This window comes from Nyctereutes procyonoides, unplaced genomic scaffold (genome assembly GCF_905146905.1).
Source record: "Nyctereutes procyonoides isolate TBG_1078 unplaced genomic scaffold, NYPRO_anot_genome, whole genome shotgun sequence".
NCBI lineage: Eukaryota > Metazoa > Chordata > Mammalia > Carnivora > Canidae > Nyctereutes > Nyctereutes procyonoides.
The window spans coordinates 52298205-52324148 of NW_026575042.1; the positions used below are offsets into that span (position 1 = coordinate 52298205).

The 25944-nt window shown below is 47.0% G+C and overlaps 2 protein-coding genes and 1 long non-coding RNA gene across 5 annotated transcripts in view; 2 read left to right on the plus strand and 1 right to left on the minus strand.

The window, feature by feature from the left end:
• The window catches only part of RSRC1 (arginine and serine rich coiled-coil 1), a 400073-nt gene extending 395257 nt beyond the window's left edge, over window positions 1–4816 (plus strand). Inside the window, exons 12-13 of the mRNA XM_055321055.1 lie at window positions 3230–3382; window positions 4235–4816. Coding sequence (XP_055177030.1) covers window positions 3230–3382; window positions 4235–4327 — 246 coding nt within the window. The 3' untranslated portion in view covers window positions 4328–4816. The remainder of the gene's footprint in view (window positions 1–3229; window positions 3383–4234) is intronic.
• Window positions 4817–10557: 5741 nt separating this feature from the next.
• On the minus strand, window positions 10558–11984 carry LOC129507248 (uncharacterized). The gene is made up of 2 exons (XR_008663955.1): window positions 11828–11984; window positions 10558–10997 (listed from the first exon to the last, which is right to left on the minus strand). It is a non-coding gene; the product is annotated as an uncharacterized LOC129507248 (long non-coding RNA).
• A 1801-nt stretch (window positions 11985–13785) lies between these two features.
• Window positions 13786–25944, plus strand: part of MLF1 (myeloid leukemia factor 1) — a 29446-nt gene continuing 17287 nt past the window's right edge. For 2 of the 3 annotated variants that reach the window (XM_055321353.1, XM_055321354.1), the window contains exon 1: window positions 13786–13947. In XM_055321353.1, coding sequence (XP_055177328.1) covers window positions 13901–13947 — 47 coding nt within the window. In that variant the 5' untranslated portion in view covers window positions 13786–13900. The remainder of the gene's footprint in view (window positions 13948–25944) is intronic. The other variant, XM_055321352.1, reaches the window with a different exon arrangement.

Genomic DNA, 25944 nt, shown 5'->3' on the forward strand with positions numbered 1-25944 from the left:
AACAGCGAATAAATTTACACCAACTGTAATATAAAACAGAAGGCCAATTTATTAGTTTAGAAAACGATATCCCTTTCCAGTCTCTAAAATGTCTTTGTCTGCAATATAAGGCAGGATGCCCAAGAAGCTGAATTATTTATCAGGAGATTACTTAGCAAAGGGAGGTAAATTATCCTGAGGACCATTTCATCCTGATCACGGGGCGATAGGGGCTTCCCTGATGCACAGCAGAGACCGGCTCTCTTGGGGACTAAATTACTCATGACCCAGGTTGCAGTATCTTTGTCTTCTGGACAGTCCTACATACATTGATGTCAAGTTTGTGCCTCTTGGAAACAAGTCTGTGCTTCTCTCTGCGAACAACCCCTTCCGTTGATAGAGCCTGTCTTGGGCTGTGCAAGTTCCACTGGTTAAGCTCAGGAGCTGCTCCCAGAGCATGGCTGTTCCCGTAGCATATGCTAGACGTCGTGTCTCCGTCAACACGTTGATTTAACAGGTCACCCCTCGGTGGTCATCTCCGGGACAGTGGGCCACCGGACTGCACCTGCCGCGCCGGTTCAGGAACCCACTCGCAGCCTTTCTACACTGCTGTCCCAAACGGGCGCATCTTCAGCCCTGAAGTCGCTGTGGCTGCTCAGAAGGGTAAGGGCCCTAAGCAGCGGGGTCTCCCCTGCCCTCCTGCCAGCGGAGGCAGCCGGTGGCCACACCACTGAGCTGGAGCCTTGCTGGTGGCCGTGCTGGGGGTTGGCAGCCAGACTCTCCTGGGTGTCCTCACTGAGGTCAACAAGAAGCCGTTGCCGATTCTCGCTCGTCGCACGACTTTAGTTACCATTGTCAGAGGACAGCTTGCGGGCTCTGGTCCTGAACTCCGAAACTTTACGTCTCGCAGAAAACGTTCCAGGACGATCAGTAAAGCAGGATGAGCTCCCTGGGCTCTCACAGAATGTTCTCTGCACCAGGTACTGCAGCCCGGCCACCGCAGCGACAGCACAGCACAGGGTGTCCAGGGCCCCCCCAAGCTGGCGTCCGGGCCTCTGCTCCACGGTGGAACCAAACCCGCCTTCGGGGCGCAGGGGTGGGCACGGTACCGCTGGGGGCTGTGAGCCCCGAGGCAGGAGGGAACCCAGAGGGGGGGGGGCAGTGTTGGCTTCAAAATACAGAAGGGAGCTGCCACGGTTCACAGGCATTTCCTCAAGTATCTGTGTGTCCCTCATTACAAGCGCGCGGCGGTGTGTGTATTTTGATATTTACTTGTCAGTAATCCGGCGGGCCACTGGCAAAATGTAATCCCCATTTGGTACAAGGGACAAACCCATTTTACTGTTGCTTGCGTATCGTGCTTAGCGGTTAGCAGCACTCAGTAAAGACTAAATAGATGGATGTCCAGTCCTCAGATACATCATTCTAAGAGGGGATTGACTGGGACGCCCGGTGGCTCCACAGTGGAGTGTCCACCTCTGGCCCAGAGCGTGACCCCGGGGTCCCAGGATCAAGTCCCACGTCGGGCTCCCTGCATGGAGCCTGCTTCTCCCTCTGCCTGTGTCTGTCTCTCTCTGGGTCTCAGGAATAAGTAAATAAGTCTTTTAAATAAATAAATAAATAAATAAATAAATAAATAAATAAATAAATAAATAAATAAATAAATAAATAAATAAAGGAAAGGACTAAATGACTGGTATAGATTTCATTTTCTTTTATTTTTCTTTTTTTTTAATTTTTTTTAAATTTATTTATGATAGTCACACAGAGAGAGAGAGAGAGGCAGAGACACAGGCAGAGGGAGAAGCAGGCTCCATGCACCGGGAGCCCGACGTGGGATTCGATCCCGGGTCTCCAGGATCCCAGGTCTCCTGGGCCAAAGGCAGGCGCCAAACTGCTGCGCCACCCAGGGATCCCAGATTTTATTCAGTAACATCTGTTTTACCCTCGTTCAGAGAAGTGGATATTCAGAAGTGGCTAAATTAAAAGAAAACAGAGGTTCAAAAACTACATATATAGAACCAGTAGGTGCAGAAAAAAAGACTCAGTGGTGGAATTAATCTCCCAGTCGTCTTTGGGTTTATTTTAACTTTCTACTTCTCATCTAGTCCATCTCCTGTTATCCCTGCGGCCTTGCTGCTAATTAGCCACTTCCCTGGCCTCTCCCTTCTCAGGGAGGGAGCTCTTGGAACCGACCCAAGAGAGCACAGCACTGCTGCTTCCGGGCGCAGCCAGGTTACCAGGCCTCGTACCCGCAGCCCTGACACAGTGCCTGGCACCTAGTGGCATTCGGCAAGAAAATGGAGTGACACGCTGACACGTGCCTCAGCCTTTCAGAGATTAACCTCGAGAGCATGCTAAGTGGAGGAAGCCAGTCACAGAAAACAAAACAACACCCTACATAATGTACGATCTTTTATATGAAGTGTCCACAATAGGCAAATCCACAGTGACAGAAAATAGATGAGTGGTTGTGTAGGGATGGGGAGGCGGGGAGAAATGAGGACCAGTGACCGCTAACGGGCATGGGGTCTCAGGGGAGGATGATGAAGATGTTCCGGAGTCGCTTGGGGTGGTTGCAAGACCCCATGGATATGCTAACGTCTGTATAAATTGTGATATGTGAATTATAACTCATTGAAGCTGTTATTTAAAGAGCAAAAACAAAATAACCTTCGAATTTGCTTTTCATCTCTAAAGAGACCAAATGAATGCTGGAGATTTGTCACAAGCTTGTTTTGACTAACAGAATTTAGCTTTGTGAAATAGTTTTTTCTATTGTAAACTCATAAGTACCAATTTCTCAATAAAAATATGCTGGTCATAAAAAAATGATCAATGTGTTCTCCATCTTTTTGTATCTGTTTGCTTGTTTTAGGAAGGATTGTTTCCTATTCAATAACCCAGGGTCTTTTATATATATATATATATTTTTAAGATTTTATTTATTTATTCATGAGAGACACACAGAGAGAGGCAGAGACCCAGGCAGAGGGAGAAGCAGGCTCCCTGCGGGGAACTGGATGCGGGACTCGATCCCGGGACCCTGGGGTCCCGCCCTGAGCCGGAGGCGGACGTGCTCAACTGCTGAGCCCCCCCGGCGTCCCTAACCCAGGGTGTTTTATTTACTAGTATTATCTTAAAGGAGACTAAATGAACAGCTACTATTCAAAATAAAAAGTACTGTTAAAGCACAACTTTAATTGTACATTGGGATCTGATTAATGGATATTCATACATCCCGTTTCAGTCGGTGGAAGCTGGCGAGGTGAAGCACACAGCCGCGGCGTCGGGACCCCCACCCGTAGCCGCCGACCCCCCCAGCAGCGAAAAAGACGTAGACGCTAGCAGCATCCCCACCGCCATCAAGTACCAAGACGACAACTCTCTGGCCCATCCGAATGTAAGATCCCTCCATCCTAAGAATGTCCTCTGAAGTCCCCTTGACCCGAATGAATCTCTGTGCTGCTGAAAAGAATCCCGTGGGAGGAAGTGAATTCTTAGGTTCCCATTTGCCAGAAATAGGGATCTGACTCGCGTCCCTTAGAGCAGTTACATGTTTTTTGTTGTTGTTGTTGTTTTAAAGATATTTATTTATTTATTTATTTATTTATTCATTCATTCATTCATTCATTCATGAGAGACAGAGAGAAAGAGAGAGGCAGAGACCCAGGCAGAGGGAGAAGCAGGCTCCATGCAGGGAGCCCGATGTGGGACTCGATCCTGGGTCCCCAGGATCAGGCCCTGAGTGGAAGACGGGCGCTCACCGCTGGGCCACCCGGCTGCCCCAGTTACATGTTTTTGCATCAGGGATGGCCCACATCAGGTTGTCTGACTTTTAGAAGTATTCTTTCTACGCTTAAGAGAAATAGACCAAAAGAGGAGCTCTGTTTGCTTTTCAGGTCAGGCTCCGAGAGCTCTGAATCTGTCCTGCTAGGTGCTTCCTGAGCCGGGTGGGTCGGGGACGGCGCCCTGAGGTGGTTTCACTGTGCTGTGTCTGAGGAAGGTGTAGGAGAAAACGTCACAAAATACAGCATAGAACTGTTAATGCTGATGTCAGTCCTTTTACTCCAGGACTTTCTGAACATTATTAATTCCAAACAGATTATCTTCAATTGAAAAGTCACCGAAAAGTTAAACAATATCCAGATCTGTGCTAAAAGATGTATCCTACAAAGGTAATTTGTCTTACACGAGATCAGATCCAAGGTATGGCAAACAGTAACATTTTTCCTTCTTCTTTTTCTTATTTCAGTTATTTATTGAGAAAGCCGATGCTGAGGAGAAGTGGTTCAAGAGATTGATTGCCCTCCGACAAGAAAGGCTGATGGGCAGTCCTGTGGCCTAAGTAATTTCATACGGTTGAATTAACAGTAACATTGGAAGTTTAGGTTTTTAAATCCCAGTATTAACTTTTTATTCTTAAAAAGCAGTTAGTTGATTATGTGAAAAGGTAATGTCTTTCATTCATTTCTCAGGTAGGCTTGAATATTTGTTGGTTTGAACTTAAACATTGTGAATATTAAAACTAGTGTAAGTCTAACAATGTGTGAAAATGTCATACTATTAATAAAGCTAATCCTAAAAGTATCAGTAGTAAAATAAATGGTACACGGTAGTGTTTCTGAGTAAAATTTGAAAAATATCAAATTGTCATTTAAGGGCACAGTTTTGATAATCATGCATATGTAAGAATCAAACTATATGCTATCCACGTGAGATTTCATCTTCCATGTATTATGAAACCATTTTTGTGTTGTTTTTTTTGAAACCATTTTTGAATCTTTTATTTACCCTGTTGTAAAAATTTAGGCAGAATAAAAAGCACTCTAAACAATCTGAGCGGAATGGGCATGTTAATCTTAAAGGAAATACATTTCTTGAAAATTAAATAAATCGAAGATCTATTACTTAGAGATAAGCATTTACTAAGTGGTCCTTTTAAAATTGTTAGCAGATCCCAGCTCATTCCTCTAGAAACCTTGTGTTCACGCTGGGCCTCACCAGGTGACCAAATACCCACGATGGGGAAATCGCTTCTGAGAAAGCTGATGCAGCTCTCGCCTCGGCCTTCCCTCCCCATCTGCCTCCTGCCTCCGTGCGCAAGAACCCGGGGATCGGGATCGGGATCGTCACTGGGAGGGCTGGCTGCCACCGCAGGGTAGCTCCCGCTCGCTCTGGAGGGAAACCACTGTGCTCCCTGCTAAACCTGCCAGAGATAGGACTTCGCGCCGCCTCACAGAACCGTCCTCAGCGGCTCACGGGAGCGTCGCCCCGTTGTCTTGCTCCGTTTCGGTCTCTCATTTTGGTCTCTGTGAAGACTGTACCTCAAAATACAAGACCTGAAAAGTTTTTGAGAGAGGATTACCAGTACATGGGACGGTTTAAAGCCATCTTGTTATATTTCTGAAACTACTAAAATTCTAATTCCTGTTAAAGATTTTTAAAAATATAAAGATCCCAGTTGCAAAAGGTAAGGAAAACAGACTGATGACAAAATACTTGTTTGCACACAAACAAGGTTGACATTTTTGACATTCTAAGTAGATCCTAGTGGGTTTTTGTTTTGTTTTCTTTTTTTTTTTTAGCTCTAAATAAACTCAGATTTGTGTGATTTTTAATATAGATATATGCATTTTTACTGACTAAGAAAGGAATTACAATTTTTGAAATACTTTGTATTTCATCTTTTGCATAACTTGTAAACAGTAAAAATACTCTCACTCTTTTGGAAAGTATGTTTTAGTGTCTAAGCACGAATATGGGTTGTCACTGGGACACCAGTCATTCTCCCCAGAACCTGGACTAGGCTTTTTTTCCCCCCTATGCCTGATGTTCCTTACTTTATAACTACTGAAAATTTTGTGATCTACGTTAATTATATTTAACGCCAGTGCTCCTTTGTGGCAAGTAGCCCAAATACAGAAGTTTAAATTACAGTTGCTTTGTATTCTCAAGCTAAATTTTTTACAGAGATAGAGAATGAAGTTATTTTTTTAGGTGACCAAACTTTAATCCCTGCAGGATTCGAGGACTCTTACCCTCCTCCCTGATTTCCAGTATGATTCATTTTCATGTATTACTAACTTCATTTACCTACATTCCTGTTGAAGGCTACAATATTACCACACAAGCCAAATCAAATTTAATGAGAAAGACTTCAGAGAACACCATCAACTGTGTCCCCATACCCGCGCTAAGTGATGCGTCCTGGCCTCTTTAATATCCGACTGTAATGAGTCTAGAAAACACAATCCCTCTCCTGTCACTTGACTAATGGTAACAATTTGGACTTAGATGAGGCCTCAGTGGTGACTTCACACAGAACGGGGAGTGCTGGTGATGTAACTTGGGTTTTCATTTCTGACGAGCTTCTCGGGGAAGTGGAATAAGAACACGGAGTCATTCACCCGCCTTCTTCAGCGTCCTCACCTGTAAAATGACGGGGCCAAGAGTGGACCTGCCTTCCTAGGTTTTTCAGCAAAATAACATAAAAGATTGCCCTTCATAGAAAAAGTACCCTTTGATGCCAAGATAACATTTTGGCTTGCTAGCCCTCGTTGACCATGGAACGAATAGTTGCATGCGTAACGGTGTGAAAAGCTGCGCCCCAACACCACTGTCCTCCATGTGCGTGTGCTGGAGATGCCATGGTCAGCGGATTCCATCCCAGCTTTGTCCCAACCCTGTTTGCCCTGAAGTTAGTGACCTATACCGTCTACTTACTTATGGGATCTCAGGTCTTCTTTAGGCAGATTTACCCACTTGTTCATTAACCTTTTTTTTTTTTTTTTGAATACCTAGTTCGCGCTGGGCACAGTAAGTGTAGTTGGGTATCCACAGGTGAATCTAGTGGGGATCCTGCCTCCAAGAGGTGTAGTTATGAAGCCCAGGTATGTATACGACGTAAGAAACATAATACTTGGTGGCAGAGGAGAGGACATGGTTGCAGTGAAAAAGGAGAAATTACTCCAAGTTAGAAAATTAAAGATTTCATTCTGACGAAGACCTGAAGGATAAGCTGGGCCCTGGAGCCACAAGGACTCACAGCCATCCACCTCCCATCTTCCTGCTACTTGCTCTAAAAGGCTGGGAACTGTCACAGTCTAATCCAGGGAAGACTCGTCTCTAAGAGACCCAAGTGGCCCTGCACCTCAGTCTTAAAAAAAAATCCAGGCACAATTTGAGCATCCTGGTAACCCTTCGACTTTCTCTGACCATTGTCTCTTCCTTTAGTGGAGAATTAGATGAATAAGCCAAGCCGTCCTTTGGCCACTGGCATCAACAGCCTTGTATCACCACCAGGATGACACGAGCTGAGACGTGCAAAGGTGACCAAAAGGGCACTTTCCTTGCCTCCGAGAAAGCGCTGCACCTGCCAGTAAGGCCTTGCCCAGCTCTCTGGATCACCGAGTTCCCGGAGAGTCTTTGTTTTGCTGTTCTGTACTGTTCTAGAAAGCACCACGTTGGACCTGAAAGACGCAGTCCACTTATCTGTGAGTAGATCCTACCCCAAATTTTCCTTTGGTTTGGGCATCCGGTGAAAATCTTCAAGTAAACAAATAAGGTAGTAACAAGCTAGAAATGGAACAAGACCGGTGACATTTCTGATCACTAAACTCTGGATGAATTGATTTGGAATTCTTGTACCCATGTTACTGCTTCCTTCTGCCTTTCCCCCCAAAATTTCTTGTATGAGTGTTCTGGAAGGAATTTTTTTTTAAGATTGATTTATTTATTTGAGAGAGAGAGAGCAGGAGGGAAGGGCCGAGGGAGAAACAGATTCTTTTTATTTTTATGTATTTATTTATTCATGATAGAGAGAGAGAGAGAAGCAGAGACACAGGCAGAGGGAGAAGCAGGCTCCATGCAGGGAGCCCGACGTGGGATCCGATCCCGGGTCTCCAGGATCGCGCCCTGGGCCAAAGGCAGGCGCCAAACCGCTGCGCCACCCAGGGATCCCCGAGAGAGAGAGATTCTTAAGCAGACTTTGTGCTGAGCGGAGAGCCAGCCCTGGGGCTTGACTCAAGACCCTGAGATCATGACCGTGATGACCCTGAGACCACAATCCCGAGCTGAAACCAAGAGTCAGACGCTTAACCAACTGTGCCACCCAGGCGCCCCTACAGAAGGAATTTTACGCCAGTTCTTAGCTAGTACTCAATTGATAACGGTACTTGAATTATTTAGAAAAGGTTCCGATGCCATCCTTTAAATGGAAGTGTGGCTCCTTGGAACTCTGTTATGGAATGAGGAAAAAGCAAATCATCGTCATGAGAAAAAAATTTGAGTCCTTACAGCAGAAGAGTAGAGATCGAGGTAAGAAAGAACACTGGATTCTCATGATCTTCACCTTTTACCATAGGAATGGACATTGATCAATACATTTAACTCTGGTGGGTTTTTTTCTAAATCCAAGAACATGCTCTATTCTCTGTATCTCTAGGTTATTCTCATTACATTTAGCCCTTTCTTGACACAAAGAAAGCTCCCAGTAACTATGTCCTAATGAAAGAAGGATGAATCTGCCTTTGTCAAATGAGCCGTCTGTGTAACAGTCTGGTTAGTCCAATTACTCAGCTATTCGGAGCCAGTACTCCAGTGCACAGTACTCCAGTGCACAGGCCGGCGTGGGTGTGCATACCCAGAGTTGAAGGTGCACACGGCCCCTTCCCGGCAGCCTGAACATGGACACGACCCAGGGTGGGGCGGGTGAACTGGAGAGATGGGGCCTGTACATCCAGCGGATCCGAGCCTCAAAGAGGAAGGGCTGGCGAGGGGAGATGCAACAGTCCAAGAAAGACCAACACCGGCGATGTCACACGTGGAATTTAAGATGCAAAACAGCACGTCTTTGGGGATCCCTGGGTGGTGCAGCGGTTTGGCGCCTGCCTTTGGCCCAGGGCGCGATCCTGGAGACCCGGGATCGAGTCCCACGTCGGGCTCCCGGTGTATGGAGCCTGCTTCTCCCTCTGCCTGTGTCTCTGCCTCTCTCTCTCTCTCTCTGTGACTATCATAAATAAATAAAAAATTTAAAAAAATAAGATGCAAAACAAATGAGTGAAGACTTTAAAAAGAGAGGAGCCAAGACATCCTTGCTGCAGAGGACAGCGCAGCGGCTCGCAGAGGGGGACCAGGTGATGGGGGACCAGGTAACGGAGGAGGACCAGGTGATAGGTGATGGGGGACCAGGTGACGGGGGACCAGGTGATGGGTGATGGGGGACTGGGTGATGGGGGACCAGGTGGCTGGGGGCGGTCCACCCGCCTGTCTGTGTCCTAGAAGAATACTGTCATAAAACTAAAGTGGAACTGAAAACATAATTAAGAAGGAAATGCCTCCCAAATCCAGCACTACGGATGAATGTGTACCGTCGAAGATTTCTAGAGTTTTTTAGACAAATCCTGTAACTGGGTCATGATCCCCGCCAGCGCAGCCCCCCCTCTTCTTCTGCTGTAGTAGGTCTCATTGACCTGGAGAAGGTAATTTATATGATAACCAATTTATTGATAGTCCGAAAAAATACGTTTTCTGTGTATGTGAGGCGAAAATGGAAAGTCCTCTGGAATGATCATCCGCCATAAACACCGTTTTCTCCATGATTAAAATATTTCATTGAAAACCCCAGCGTGGGGATCCCTGGGTGGCGCAGCGGATTGGCGCCTGCCTTTGGCCCAGGGCGCGATTCTGGAGGCCCGGGATCGAGTCCCACATCGGGCTCCCGGTGCATGGAGCCTGCTTCTCTCTCTGCCTGTGTCTCTGCCTCTCTCTCTGTCTCTGTCTCTCATAAATAAATTTAAAAAAAATGTAAAACCTATGGCTCTGGGGCCCCTGGTGGCTCAGCGGTGGGGCACCTGCCTCAGGCCCAGGTCATGACCCCGGGGTCACAGATGCAGGCCCACATCATCCCCCCCAGGGAGCCTGCTGCTCCCTCTGCCTCTGTCTCTGCCCCTCTCTGCGTCTCTCATGGAGAAATAAATAAAATATTTAAAATAAAAAAAAAAAAACTTGTATGGCCTTGCAATTAAAAACAATCCTTCTAAGATGGAAGCAGATTTTTTTCTACATTTCAAATAATAAAAGCATCTAAGCACATGACAGAGGGATGAAGGCATTTCAAGTTCTTAATGTTTTCCAAAATAATCCCTTAACCCCCGGGCAGACGTCTGAAATCATTGGCTACGCAGCGGGACATCCACCCGCAGCTTGAATTCTCCCCAAATCTTATCAAAGATTTAAAAATAACTTTTAAAATAGCACTTGAGACGGTCACATTAAACCGCGTCTGAGAACAGATGACCTCGACAGCATTTCTTAAAGAACGCTCTCCAGCCTCAACTTGTTTCAGGCTCTTGGATTCTAAAATTTTTTCCTTTTTGAGAAGAAGCAAAGACAGTGTTTCTCCGATGCACAAAAGAAACAGAGACAGTCACAAACATCAAAGTGTTGACTCAACAGGAAAATGCTGCCTGTGAAACTTTGGCCCGTAGAGGACAGGCCCCGGGTCTCGGTGACAGTAAGACTCAAAAATAGCTGGATGTTAAATCAATTTTTAAGACTAATCAAGACACTCACAAGAATGATCATAGCAGCTTTATTCTTAAAAGCCAAAAAAAAAAAGAAAAAAGTGGGAGCGAGAGGAGAGAGGAAGGAAAAGGAAGAAAGAAAAGGAAAAACCTGGATCCGTAGCTGAGAACCTGGGGGGGGGGGGATCCCTGTAATAGTTCAGCGGCAGCGGCGGCAAGGGAGGCGGTGCTCTGAGCAGGCTCCCTCCTCCCGGCCGCGGCGGGCTGCTCCCAAGAGCCGGGTCTGGACCCCCAGGGCCGCCCCTGTCCCCGCAGCCGCCCCAATTTCAGGGGTTCACTCGTCCGTGGAGACTTCCTCACCCCCACACTGGAGATCGCTGGACTTCACCGCGTAGTAACGTCTCGTGGAGAAGGCGATCCTGGAAATGAAAGGGGCTCTGGAGGCTTCATCCACCCCGCGGGGCCCAGGCCTGTAGGGTCTGAGTCCGGTCCCTAAAAAATAGATTAGTAACATTTGTTTTTTTACATTGTCATTAAAACTGTGGAGTAAAAGTCTTTTATTAAGTCACATTGTGGAGGTGCCCGGGGCTCAGTCGGCCTTGGGCTCCGTCCGTCCTGGGTCCTGGGTCCCAGTCCTGGGTCCTGGGTCTGGGTCCTGGGTCTGAGTCCTGGGGTCCTGGTCTGAGTCCCAGACGCAGCCTCACCCTGAGACTGCTCTCGCTCTCAAATAAATAAACGGTTTTTATTTTTTTTTTTAAGATTTTATGTATTTCTGCATGAGAGATGCAGAGAGAGGCAGAGGCCTCGGGACCCTGACGCGAGACTCGATCCTGGACCCCGGGGTCATGGCCTGAGCCAGACGCTCCACCACGGAGCCCCCCGGGCGTCCCTGGGGTTCAAGTGACATTGTTGTTGTTTTCCAGGAAAATTAAAACATCTCCTCGTGTGCTGGCATCAAACCGCGGCCTGGTGTTCCCGGGTAGGTTCGGCTGTGGGGGGGGGGGGGCGGGTCGCGGCCAACACCCCCCATCGCCCTCCGCCCAGGCGCCTGGAGCCCGAGGCGGCCTGTGCCTCGACCACCCCCAGCCTGGGCCGCCCCCCGTGGAGGAAGAGGAGCCCCGGCGGCCCCGCACCCGCCAGCAAACAGTGGCTGCTGTGACCCCATTCACAGCCCGACCCGAGGCCCTGCCCCTAACCCTGCTCCGTTGCTCCCTCGTGGGCTCCAGCTGCTCCCCTCTTTCCTCCACTGATCCCCCCCTTTTTTAAGCCTTTGCAACTAGGCCCGAGGTGCCTCGGGATCCCCAGGTGACCCCACGACTAACCTGCACTAACCCGGACCACAGCTTTCATGTTTTCACAACGTGAGCCTGAGAAAAATCCCCATGGGGACGAGGGGGACATTCTCTCACAAGCTGCTTTATTCCACTTGTGGACAAATGCAATACTCTGCTATCACCAGCAGTCTGCCCCGTTTCCTGCCAGGCTGTTTTGGGGGGGAGGAGGGAAAAGAGCAGAGGGAGAGAGAGAGAATCTTAAGCTCCATGACCAGCCGTCGCCAGAGGTCACGACCTGGGCCAAAATCAAGAGTTGGATGTCCCACCAACGGGGCCACCAGGCACCCCTGTTCTTAGTTTTGAAAAAAAAAAAATGTAGCTCTCTTTAGCATCTTGGGTCGTACTATTTTATTTTTTATTTTGGGGGGTCGGGGGGGCTGTACTATTTTAAAGAGGAAATCATTTCCAGTCTTCTAAAACATTTCTCTTGCCTTGAAGCTCATCCAGAAATGCCCGCCATGTACGGGCTCCGTGAACCCCATCCTGAGGCCAGAGGAAAAGAAAATACCCGGGTCCCTGGAGAGGCTGCGCGGGCCTCACTCTGCCCCAGGGCACAGCGTTGTCAGAACAGGAGGCTGCCAGCAGGCTTGGCTGGAGGTAGGGAGGTGGGAGGCCCACAGGATTGAATTCCCAGCTCCCAAAATAACCCCGAGGACTCCTGTCACCTCAGATCAGGGCCTGCGGGCTTCTTCCCCGCTGGAAGAGCGCCAGCTGTCTGCCCGGCCCGGAGGCCCTGCGGAGCCTGGGGGCCCTGCCTGCAGAGGACAGTCCCTAGAAGGGGGCTGCGGAGCCCACTGTACTCCAGGTAGCACACAGGGTGCGCCTTTTTGCATCTCCCTTGACACCCTTATCCTTCTTCTCTTTAACGTCCCCTTTTCTCCTTGCCCTGCACCTGCCTTTAGACTAGGACAAGGCCTCGGGACAGGGTCTTCCAGAGCCTGGTAACAGGAGCAGCACGTCCAAGTCCTTCCAGTGCTGGCTTCTCAATCAGCTCCCTTCTTCGCGTACATTCGTAAAGACCAGTCACCAATGCACAGCGCCGACTCCACACCCTGTTCCCTTGCACGCGGAGGGCTCACACGTAAAAATAATCAAGACACAGCTGTATGAACTAGGGGTGGTGGAAGGGGAGGAGGGCGGGGGTGGGGGTGACTGGGTGACGGGCACGGAGGGGGACACTTGACGGGATGAGCACTGGGTGTTATTCTGTATGTCGGTAAATTGAACACCAATAAAAATTAATTTATAAAAATAATCAAGACACAGCTGTAGAGCCACGGAAAGGGGCGCTTGCTGCAGGCCTGGGCCACAGCCCTCGGGCCCGGGAGTGCGGACACCTCCTGGCATTACAGTGACACTTGTTCCTTGAAACGGAGACTGGAAACAGGACCAAAGAGAGAGCAAGTCGCTCATCTTGCCTTTAAATACCGCGTCCACGCATCACGCAGGCACCCCCGGCTTGGGGAACACGGAACTCCGGACCCACGGGAGGCGAGGGCGTTTGGGAGCCTCCTAGGCCTCATTTCCCCGACGCACGGGGCGTCTGGCCGGTGGCACCTTCGTCCCGGGCGCCGTGCACAGCTGCGGCCGCGACCCGGGCGCCCCGACGCCAGCCGAGCCCGCGGCTCAGGGTGCGGCCAGCGAGGGACCTCGGGCCGCCGCCGCCGCCACCCCCTGACCCGCCTCCGTTTCCCCGAAAACAGCCTTGGGGCCGGAGCCGCGGTCGCGCCGGGGGTGCCCTTCCGCGCCCCTGCAGCCCCGGGCAAACGGCCGCGTCCCCGAGGGCGGCCCGCGCGGGAACCCGCCCCCCGGCCCCCGGCCCCCGGCCCCCCGGCCCCAGCCCTCCGCGGCGTCGGCGGCCGTTGCCATGGCAGCGGCGCATTGTTCCCGCCCCGCCGTGGTGACGTCGGCGGCGGCGGCCAATGGGGGAGCCGCTCGCGCCCCGCCCCGCCCCGCCCGCAGCGGCCCGGCCCGCGGGGGAGGGAGGCGGCTGGGGTCGCGGCCGCGGCGGCGGTGCCCCTGCTCCCGGGTGTCCGCGGCCGCCGCGCGGGCCGAGCCACGATGTTCGGGATGCTGAGCAGCAGCTTCGAGGACGACCCCTTCTTCTCGTGAGTGTCGGGGTCCGGGCCGCCAGGAGCTGCTGCAGGGAACAGGGCGCGTTGCCGCGGGGGAGGGGGCGAGAGGGAACCCCAGTGACTACGGGAGGGGAGGGGAGGGGTGTGGGGGGAGAGAAGATGGGGCGGTGGGAGGGAGGGGGAGGAGGGAGGGGAGAAAAGATGGGGGGAGGTGGGGGGAGGAGGATGGGGGTGGTGGGAGGGAGGGGAGGGGTGTGGGGGGAGAGAAGATGGGGGCGGTGGGAGGGAGGGGGAGGAGGGAGGGGAGAGAAGATGGGGGAGGAGGGAGGGAGGATGGGGGTGGTGGGAGGGAGGGGGAGGAGGGGGAGGGGACGGATGAGAGGGGGAGGAGGGGAGAGAAGATGGGGGCGGTGGGAGGGAGGAGGATGGGGTGGTGGGAGGGAGGGGGAGGGGAGGGGGGAGGAAGGGGCTGGGAAGGGTGTGGGGGTAGCGAAGATGGGGAGAGGGGAGAGGGGAACATAGAGTGTGGGGGGAGGGGAGGGAGGGGAGAGAAGATGGGAAGGTGGGAGGGAGGGGGGGAGAAGGGAAACGCAGAGTGTGGGGGGAGGAGGGAGGGGGATGTGGGAAGGAGGGGGATGGGGCAGGGGAGGGACGGGGGAGCGGGATCTGGGAGCGCGAGGGCGCGGAGGGGCGAGCCGGACCCCCACCCCCCACCCCCATCCCCCACCCCATCCCCACCCCCCACCGGCGCGGGCTGCGGGGTTGGCAGGAGGGGGTCCCCGTGGGGGCCGCGGCCGCCCAGGAGGACCGGCTCCACCACCTGTTTCAGTTCCGAGTGAGAGGCAGGGAACGTCCTCCAAGATGGCAATTGCTCGCCCCGGAGCACATCGTCACGGTTTTTAAGATCCTATTTATTTATCCCTGAGACACACGGAGAGGCGGAGAGGCGGAGCCCCAGGCCGAGGGAGCAGCAGGCCCCGGCAGGGCGCCCCACGGGGACTCGATCCTGGGGCGGGTCAGGCCGGCCGGGGCGGACGCTCGCCCGCTGAGCCGGTCACCCAGGCGTCCTAGGAAACATTTTTAAAACATGATTTTTCACGGTCTGTGTTCCCGAGAGCGCCACAAGGCTGGAGAGCTGTGTCTCACCTGAGGTGCCCCCAGGTTGCCAGGTGCACTATTTGTTTTCTTCGCTGTCGCCAAGGGACTCTTGGCCGCAGAGAGGCGCCTGGGTCAAAAGTTCGGGCAGGGCAGGCCAGGGCAGGGCAGGGCAGGCCAGGGCAGGGCAGGGCAGGGCAGGCCAGGGCAGGCAGGCCAGGGCAGGCCAGGGCAGGGCAGGGCAGGGCAGGGCAGGCCAGGGCAGGGCAGGCCAGGGCAGCGAAGGTGGGCATCCAAGGACCCAGGTGAACGGATGTGCAGCCCGTGCACAGCTCCAGCCTGACGCCTTAGGAAGAGAGCATCCAGAACTTAGTCAGTTTGTAATCCAGTTTTCTTGTGTGTGTCTTTTTTGGGTTTTTTGTTTTTGTTTTTGTTTTTAGTTCTTCCTTTGGAGTTTATATAAAAGTGGTAACGCGATCTAGTTGGAGTCCTAACACTGGGAGATTTGTGAGACTTGGCCTCCGAATATTTCAGTCCATTCTATATAGATCAGATAGATATATTTCTATCTGTGCAACTCGGAAACATTTTTTTAAGTGGTGGACATAGAGAAATACAATGATTAGCATTTCATTTTAAAGGTTGTGAATTACAATTATGGGGTGTGTGGGTTCAGGCAAACGTAGTATGCTGTTTTAGTTGACTTGTTACGAGTTGTTGGGACATTTACAATTGATGCCATTTTAACAAATATGACATTTTGTGCTATATTATGATCTGCTCTTTTGAAAGCCTCTGACAGTAGGGCCTGAATATATCCATAGACTAATTGAGCTGTTGAAATGATTCTTATGTAATTATGACATCACTACAATGGATAATCGTCAAGAAGATTACGATAGATGGCTTTTGAGTTGCATTATGTCCTCAATTATATCAAAAACAAAAACAGCCATGGCCTTAACTAAACTGTGAGTGTATAATTAGTGCCTTCTTTAAAACGGGGAGCAAAAGTGTAACTTAAACTCTTGGTAACTGTCTGAGTAAAGGCAATGAACCCAAGAGTCAGGGCCAGAAATAGTAACAGACCACAAATAGTAGGCACACATCAAAGAGCACCTCCCTGTGCTTAGGATGGACGGACCCGCCACGTGTCAGCCGGACTTCCGTCAAATGCAGGCAGCCATATCCCAAAAACTTAGGATAAAATTATTGTAGTTGACTTTATCGAACAGATTCATGCTTATATTTTCGTTGCTCCACATTTACCTGGAGAGAGTAAACATCCTGCGGTGGGGACGGGGCGGCGGGGGAGGAAGAAAGAGAGTGTGAGTTTCTGTTTATTTCAAGTTATCTGTCACTTGACCCACGCCTTTACCCTAAGCCCAGGCCGAATGAGCGTCCATCACTTAATGTCAGTCCAGCATGAGAAATTCTTAAAGGTTATAGACTCTTTGTCAAATCATTCATTGACCTTAACGCGGAGGGTCGCACGCTCACCCTCGTTGTGTGACTGTCAGGCCTGTTGCTGACAGTACGTGTCACCGGTGCCTTTACCGACTTAGTATCTGACATGTAGAAAGTGCTCAGTGAGTATTGTTCCCGAGAACCTGGTGTCCTTTACACTCTGCGTTGTAGCTAATCTTGTATTTAGTTGATGCTGAAAGCATTTGCGTTCAACATACGCTGTTGTTGATGTTGACACTTTCTTTTTTTTTTTTTTTTATTTATTTATGATAGTCACACACAGAGAGAGAGAGAGAGAGAGGCAGAGACACAGGCAGAGGGAGAAGCAGGCTCCATGCACCGGGAGCCCGACGTGGGATTCGATCCCGGGTCTCCAGGATCGCGCCCTGGGCCAAAGGCAGGCGCCAACCCGCTGCGCCACCCAGGGATCCCGATGTTGACACTTTCTAACTTGAACACCACCATCGTCTAAATAACCGCTAGTTCAGTGTCCAGGATATCGATACAAGCGCACTCTACTAATCTACTGATTATTCCAAAGTGGCAGACGAATACTTTTTGGATATAAAATTAGAATTATTAAATAATTTGAGACTGGTAAAGTACTGTAATCAAATTGTCAGATATTTAAAAGATTTGAGTAAAAAAAAAAACAAAATCTATAGTCTTGAATTTAAATGTTCATTTTCAGCGTTTACCCTAAATGTTGCACCTTAACTGTTTCATCGGAAAATTAAAAGGAAACTTTAGGGATCCCTGGGTGGCGCAGCGGTTTAGCGCCTGCCTTTGGCCCAGGGCGCCATCCTGGAGACCCGGGATCGAATCCCACGTCGGGCTCCCGGTGCATGGAGCCTGCTTCTCCCTCTGCCTGTGTCTCTGCCTCTCTCTCTCTGTGTGTGACTATCATAAATAAATAAAAATTTTTAAAAAAGAATCTTTAAAAAAATTTAAAAAATAAAAGGAAACTTTATAAGTGATATGTTGAAATTTAGTGGGTTTTTAAAAATATTTGGAACTTTTTTTCGCACCTGATGTTGCAGAGCTGAATGAAATTCGGTGAAAGTTGCCATATTAAAAAAAAATGCCATATAGTATACCTTCATATATACCTTTTTAAGTAATTAATGCTTGTAATTTGGTTCAAAACACAAAAGCTAAAAGCTGGCACTTCTGGCACATGGTTTACTCTCAAGGTAAATATTGAGAGTAACTTTCCTCCCCCGCCGCCCCCATCCCCACCCCATTATGGTTACTCTCTATATAGGTAAATGTGGAGCAATGAAATTATAAGCATGAATCTGTTTTATAAAGTTAATTACAATAATTTTATCCTAAATTTTTATGATATGGCTGCTTGCATTTGAAGAAGGCTACAGAGAGTGACGACTGAAAGACCGGCTGACATGTAACCATGGTCCTTTCTATCTTTCCCATTTATATTCACTCAAGAAAAATAGAAATGATACTTATGTATGGACAGGAAAATTAATTTGAGGTTCAAATGATTTTCGTATCCTATATCCTAAAAACATTGATTATTTGTATCTGGTAGAGTCTAAACGTTTCTACTTTGTGCAGAAACATGAACTTTGAATCCTGAGCTACAGAAATAAAAAGTCTGATCATGTGGGTCTACGAAGGATATCTACGTTACCGCGTATGAGCTATTAGATATTAAAGGCTCAGAAGCAGGTCGGCAAATCTGTGAGCCTAATTTTTAATTATACGTCACTAGCCTTTCCTTCAGGGCACCATATGTATGACTAGTCTTTGGTCAAAGAACCCCTGCATATATTCACAAGATACTACTTTTTTCTATTTTGTTGCTTTTAGCAGGAGCTAAAACTTAAATATCTATAATCTTTTTAAATTTAAGAAATGTTTTTATTTTATACTATGGAGGTAGTTGAAGGACACTGGCTTTGACTTACTGACGAGTTGAAAGTGAATATATTCCATGTACAACATGGGCCTTGACTGATATTTTCTTGATTGAGAATACTATCAATAAAGAGGACACAAAATCACCTTTCTAAGTAAATTTTTGTGAGCTATGGGTGTTCAGGGTTACGCCCATCCTTGTTTTCAAGTCTGAAGTCGTCTTCGCCCAGATGACATGGTTTAGTGCTAATTAGTAGCCTGCAGCCTAAACCTCCAATTTTAATCATTTAATAAAGGCAGCTTGAAAGTACTCAGCTAAAATTTAAGGTTTTGATTTTCAGGATCCCATCTTACGCTAAGACACCTCACACCTACTGTGATTTTTAGCACCTAAAAAATTTGTTCTCAGAAATATTGTAATATAGGTATTTCTTATAAATGAACTTTGAATATTTCAGGGCCATATTTGATAGAATGAGGCACTAGGAGCCTTGAAATAACAGATTTCCTAGGGTAGACCTTGGGGCGTCTGTGGTTCCTTAGGGACAAACCACGTAGGGCCCAAGAGACAACGTGATCATGACGCCGTGGGGGATCCGAAAGGCCATTTGGTCGCACCGAGTCCCACCGTAATGCTTAGTTCTATCCGAGAGCGTCGTACAAATCCACACGAAAGTAGGGGGGTACTCCTGGGATGGGGGTGCCGTAGCCGTCCCTAGGGCCCTCTTAATATTAAGGCTTCTGCTGGGCCCGGGCCCCGCCGTGGGGCGTCCGCCTGTGGCCCAGGCTGCCCCGGGTCCGGGATCGAGGCCCATCGGGCTCCCCCCCCCCCCCCCCCCCCCCCGAGCCTGCTGCTCCCTCTGCCTGGGGCCCTCCTCTCTCTGGGTCTCAGGAATAAATAAATACAATAGAAGAAAAAAAAAAAAGGCTTCCGGTGGGGAAATGAGGAGTTCGGGGGGAACCGCAAGGCGCGCTGCCCGCATCCTTAGGCTTCGGGAGGTGCCCGGCGGGGCCTCTGGCTTCTCTGGGACGTGCCAGGCTTCACTTCTAGAGTCCACACTTGCTCACCCGGGCGTGTCCCTATAGACTTGCACACCCCATTGGACCTAGGGATCATTTCTTTAGGGTCAACCGGGAGAACGATCTGCCGACAGGCTCCTGCTGCCACCGTGTCCGTGCAGGGAACTTCCTTGACGACTGGGACTCGCGCCAATGACCGAAGGCCCTTGTGCATAAAGAACAATGTATTGCCGGTTCCCAAAGTATGATACCGGCCAAATAAAATAACTGATCCATATGTTTGCATATTTGAGAGAGTCTTAAAAATTTTATTTTGTGGTAGCTTGTGAGAGGAGGAGCAGAGAACGCACATACGGTGCCAACTTTCGTTCCGATTGGTTGTGTTCGGGTCCGCAGTCCTAAAGAAGGTAGAACGGCCAGGCCATCGTAACCGCGGACGTAGTATTTCCTGATTTAAATGAAAATGCATCCTCGTGGAAAATCTGAAAACTGTAGAAAGTTTGGTAAAAAGAAATCATGCAACCAAGATTTTATCTTTTCGGTATATCTTGTTTCCAATTACCATATATGAAAAATATTTTCCAAAATTAAAACAAAGCTTTAGGATCCTAAGTACAGTTTTTCCTCTACATATACCACAATCATTTTCCTCGTCTTTAGATATTCTTGAAAGTATGAATTTAGTGTCTGCAAAGTATTGGATCCTGTGGATGTGCAAAGAATCTTTTTCATATAAATCTTTAACCACATTTCAAATTATTACATCAGATTAGTTTATTAGCTTATGCATATGAAATGACTAGTTTATAATGCATGAACTTTATAAAGCCTCGTCATATTTCCAATTTATTTTCCTGGAATGAAACATTTATTTTCAAGAGAATAATATAAATAGGTAGACAAACATGAAAATGATTGACTTCTCACCTGAGAAAAGAAACTTTGCATCAGGTTACTTTTAAAAGTAATAAAATAGCTCCTTGCTACCACAAGAGATTTTTGGCTTTGATAGAAAAGAATCCAGGCTTGAGCAAGAGAACTTTTAAAGTCTTTATCTCTGAGCAGCTGGTGTTCTGGGTAGACAAGAATTGAACTCAGTTCAGGCCCAGCCAGATTTCTTCCTGAATGGCTCAGACAGGTGCAAAAGCCAGACTGTGAGCGCCACTTTGTCTTAATGCTTTTCCCAACAAGCAGGCTTTTTTGTTCATGTCACTCAAAAAACAAAGATGTTTTTAACGGTTGTTCTACACTCTGCATATAAATATACCTACTTCTATTTAAATAAAGAAAAACCTGGGCAACATGTTAAATGAGCCACATTTAGTTGTTGAATCTGTAGCCCAATTATAATGCGATCAGAAAAATAAATCTCACTAAATTTTACGTTTCTTTGGGAAAATAATAGCTACGTAATTCTCACTTATTCACAGAACAAAATCTAGTATTCTCTGAAGCATGTTTCTTCCTTGTAGTTGAATCTCATCCACATATCTAAAGTGACTTTCTTAAGTGACTTTCGTAAGTGACTGCATATTAGTAAGAATGAACATTTTAATCTCTACACTTGTACCCATTTTCTAAGCTGTAAATGTCCAGTGAATATGGAGCTCTAAGCAAAAGGACTGTCTCCTGAATCATCCACTTTAAACCATCAGGTGGTATGAAGTCCTCTAACTTCACATACTTAGTTTCTTTTTGTTCTTTAAGATTTTTTAACGAAACATTTCAGACATATGCTACAGAAGTATGACAATTGTCTGTCACCAGAGTTTCAAAATTTATACTTACTTTATCCATCTCTATTTCTGCGGGTATCTCCAGTGTATTTTATTTTATTTTTAAAGATTTTATTTATTCATGAGAGACACAGAGAGAGAGAGAGGCAGAGGCACAGGCAGAGGGAGAAGCAGGCTCCATGCACCGGGATGCCTGATGTGGGATTCGATCCCAGGTCTCCAGGATCGCGCCCCGGGCCAAAGGCAGGCGCCAAACCGCTGCGCCACCCAGGGATCCCACATTGTGACATTTTAATGTCACTCACGAAATTTGAAAATATTTGCAAAGGAAAGATGAAAGCCAGAAGTAACCAGCGCCAGTCAGCATCCGGACCACTAGGTATCTCTACCTGTAACACTCAGGAAGCTCTGTCAAGGGTGAGAAGGAAAATGGAAACTCAAAGGAGAGTGTAAAGGAGGCCTTTATCCAACAAGACTGTGAACAGTGCATTGCTCCAAAGTTAGAGATGCTGCTGAGTATTCAAGGACCAGGAATGAGCTTCGGGTTTCAGTAAACAGAAGGTTGAGGGCATCCTTGGAGTTTTAATGCAGAAGTGATAGGGAGGAAGGGGGCATCTGTAAAATAAAGTGACTGTAGTATAGTGTAGTAAAGGGTACGGGTGTGCATGACCCCTGGAAGGTGTGAACTGCCGAAGGGAAGGGGACGGTAACTCGGAGTCTCAGGAGATGGGTTGGGTGGGGCCGGAAGTAGAGTAAACGCCTTGCTTTGCTCCATTAAGAGCAGAGAGTAGTTTTCATTGGTAAGGATTTTTTTTTTTTTTTTTAGGATTTCTTATTTACTTTTTTTTCTGACTTTGTCATCATCTAGAGTGTAAGAAAGGACCTCAAAAGTCACCTTGAATTATAAGAAGAAATAAAAGAAATAATGGTTGCAAAGCAGGCCATTCAGTGCAGAGAAGATGCTGCCATTGGCGTGGATACTTTAGGAGCTGATGCTTTCAGGATCTCTTGGCTTCTTGTAATTTAGGTTTATGTTCTTTAGGACTGTCTTAATCATCAGTCATAGACACCCCATTCGTGTTCTAATGCCAGGTTAATCACAGGCTGTATTTTATAGCATTTCAATCTTCTAAGACTATTTTATACAGACTGAAAGGAACAGTTGGAAATTGCTTTAAATAATGTGATTTTAGGAAAATATCTAGTAGGCGGAATAGTTCCCTTCCCCCCAAGATGTCCCTGTCCCAGTCCCCAGAATTTGTGAATATTTTACCTGACAAGGAGGAATGAAGGATACAGATGAAAATGAGATTATTAATCACTTTAGAATAATCTTAAGAGAGTAACCTGGGTTACCCAGGTGGACTCTATATAATCACAAGGATCCTTTAAATATGAGTCAGATTTGAAGATGCTATGCTGCTGGCTTTGAAAATGGAAAAAAGAGAGCCACAAGCCAAGTAACATGGGCAGTCTCCCGAGCTTGAAAAGGCAAGGAGGAAACTAATTTTCCCCTACAGACGCCAGAAGGAAGCCAGCCCTGCCGACACCTTGATTGTAGCCATTCTAGGCTTCGGATCTCCTGAATTGTAAAAGAGTAAATTTGATGTTGGTGTTTCTTCTTTTTTTTTTTTTTAGGATTTTATTTATTTATTTATTTGAGAAAGAGCAGGAGCAGAGGAGCAGAGGGAGAGGGAGAAGCAGGCTCCCCACTGAGCAGGGAGCCCAACTCCGGACTTGACCTCAGAACCCTGGGATCACAGCATGAGCTGAAGGCAGATGCTTAAGTGACTGAGCCACTCGGGCGCCTCCTAATATGTTGTTATAAATCACCAGATTTATGGCAATTTCTTACATTAGCTAAATGAATATAATATCCAAATCCTATAATCTTAAGAACATACAAGTGTCATTTCTCTGTCAGACTGTATGTTCCTCTAGACCAGTAGTCAACTTCTGTGCTTGACACACAGTGTACATGCTACATGTTTATTGAATTTCAACCATTCTGTATATCAGATGGTCTCTCCACCATTTTGGGGGGAGATTTGCTTACCATTTTTAAAGTCTCCACTCACCTGGCACATGCTACGTAGAGGAGCGTTGCAATGAATACCTGCAGTTCTGAACCTCTTCCTTAGTGACTTCGGATCGGAGAAGGGGTACTCGTTTACACCAGAGTTGGCTTTCTCCGGCCCAACTGTTGTGATACACAAGACTGATGTCTTCTAATCAACAGTTTCATGGGCTTCTTGTGCCTCAGTTTCAACTGCTCTTGAGTAAGACCGCCTGTCTGAGAAACCTCATCCTCCTGAGGTTTGTAGAAGCTTGTATTTTATTTGTACCATCCCAAACATAGTCTCAAAATTTGGTGAAAATCAAAAAAAAAAAAAAAAAGTTCTCACAATGCATTTCTATCTGAAATAGACCTACAGATAAACTACTTATTTTTATAGATTTGCATTCATTTCCCTCCCAGTCTTTAGATAAAAACCAACAAAATTGAAGACTTAGAATGGGGGCAGTTTTAGATGTGTTATGCACCGTTCCTTGGGAGGTAATGTGTTGGTTATCTATTGCTGCTGTAATTTAGTAGCTTAAAGTGATAAACATTTATTATATCATTTTTGTTGGTTAGAAATCCAAGAGCAGCTTACCTGGGTGGTTCTGACTCAGGGCTTCTTAAGACGCCGCATCAAGTTGTGAGTCAAGGCTTGACTGATGGAAGATTTACTTCCCAGTTGTTTGACATGGTTGTTGACTGTGGTCTCCTACGTCTGCTTCCAAGCTCATTTATGAGGGCCTCCCAGGCCACCTCACAGCATGGCAGCTGCCTGCCCCAGAGCGAGTCATCTTGCTGAGGCAATACCCAACCAGAAGCCACGTTCTATTAGAGACGAGTCAGTTAATCCAGCCCATCCTTAAGGGAAAGCGATCATTGGGGCCATCTTAGAAGCTGCCTACCCCACGTATGAATTAGTGAGGTCGTTCGTTTACCGGAGACTAGATAATCAAGTTTAAAATATTCCTAACTAAAATTAAATTCAATAATATCAAAAACATTTTGTGAGAAAACAGCAACTAAATCTCTCATATTAGAAAATATAAAATAAAAAATGGAAGCCTTTTAACTTTCACACAGGAAATTCAGAAGGCACATTAAAATAATCAACACAATTTACTTTTTTTAACCATACTTCCCTCAGATTGTCTACTTCAACTCCCTGTTCTAATTCTGTCCATTTTTTTTAAAGATTTTATTTATTTATTCATAGAGACAGACAGAGAGAGAGAGAGAGAGGCAGAGATACAGGCAGAGGGAGAAGCAGGCTCCATGCAGGGAGCCCGACGTGGGACTCGATCCCAGGACCCCGGGGTCACGACCTGGGCTGAAGGTGGCGCTAAACCACTGAGCCACCTGGATGCCCTCTTTCCTTCATTTTAAAAATTGTACTTGCCCTTAATCTAAAAATAATTGAAAGCAGCTTATAGAAATACTTAAAGTGTTATGCGAATTGAAATTAAAGATGAAGGGAAAGGTGGAGATAGAAAACGAAGTCAGAAATAAAACTACTACAGAAAGGTCATAGTCTGGTGAAAACTGAAGACCTAACAAAGACCCATAGCTATGTGGCTGAGTAAATTAATGTTAAGAAAATGAAAAGGCAAGATCAAGACTAGGGAAAAATACAAGACAAATATCTAATAAGAGTCTTATGTCTACAAAATAGAAAGAACTCTTACTAGTCCATAATAAGACAACCCAGTTTTTTAAAATAGGGAAAAAATTTGAACACATGTTTTATCAAAGATCTTTGAATGACATGCAAAATATAGGACACTGGGGCAGCCCCGGTGGCCCAGCAGTTTGGCACCGCCTTCAGCCCAGGGTGTGATCCTGGAGACCCGGGATCGGGTCCCGCGTCGGGCTCCCTGCGTGGAGCCTGCTTCTCCCTTGGTCTGCGTCTCTGCCTCTCTCTCTGCGTCTCTCAGGAATAAATAAATAAATAAAATCTTTAAAATATATATATATATTTTATATATGATCTATATTATATATATATAATCTTATATATATATACATATATAGGATACTATTATGCCACCACACAAATGGCTAAAATTAAAAAGACTAACAATACCAGTTATCAGTAAGAATGTAGCACTAGAACTCTCAGGTCAGCATTTTTTATAAAATTAAACAATCACACGATCCCACTCCTTGTTATTTCACCCAAGAGAAATGAAACTGTCTATACACAGAGAACAGTAGATGAATGTTCACAGCAGTTTTATTCGTAATAGAAAGAAACTAGAAGCAGTTTTATGATTACACTGTGATGTAACCACGTACATACAGCGTGCCTCGCGGTAAGGTGGAACGAACTGATGATCACGGACCGACGTGGATGACTCACAAAGCATTACGCTAGGTGGGAAGAGAGCATTGTGTGTGATTCCGTTATGTGACACTCTGAAAAGGTGGAACTATAGCGACGGCCTTTTTTTTTTTTTTTTTTTTTTACTGCCCTCGTGGTAGTACCTAGGGTTAGAGGGAGGTAATTATCTGCAAAGAAGCAAGAGGGAACATTGGGGGTGATGGAAATGTTCTACGACAAAAAATGGAAATCTTTGTGGTCATGGTTGTGATGTGTACGTTTTTCAAAATTCATCTAACTGTAGGATTAAAATGGATAAATCTCATATTTAAATTATACGTAAATAAAGCTGAATTAAAACAAAAACCTCTTTATATACACAAGCACAGATCCAGTTAAGTGGTTTGTTAATCATTTACACTTGAAGGTTTTCGTTTCATTTTTTTTAAGCT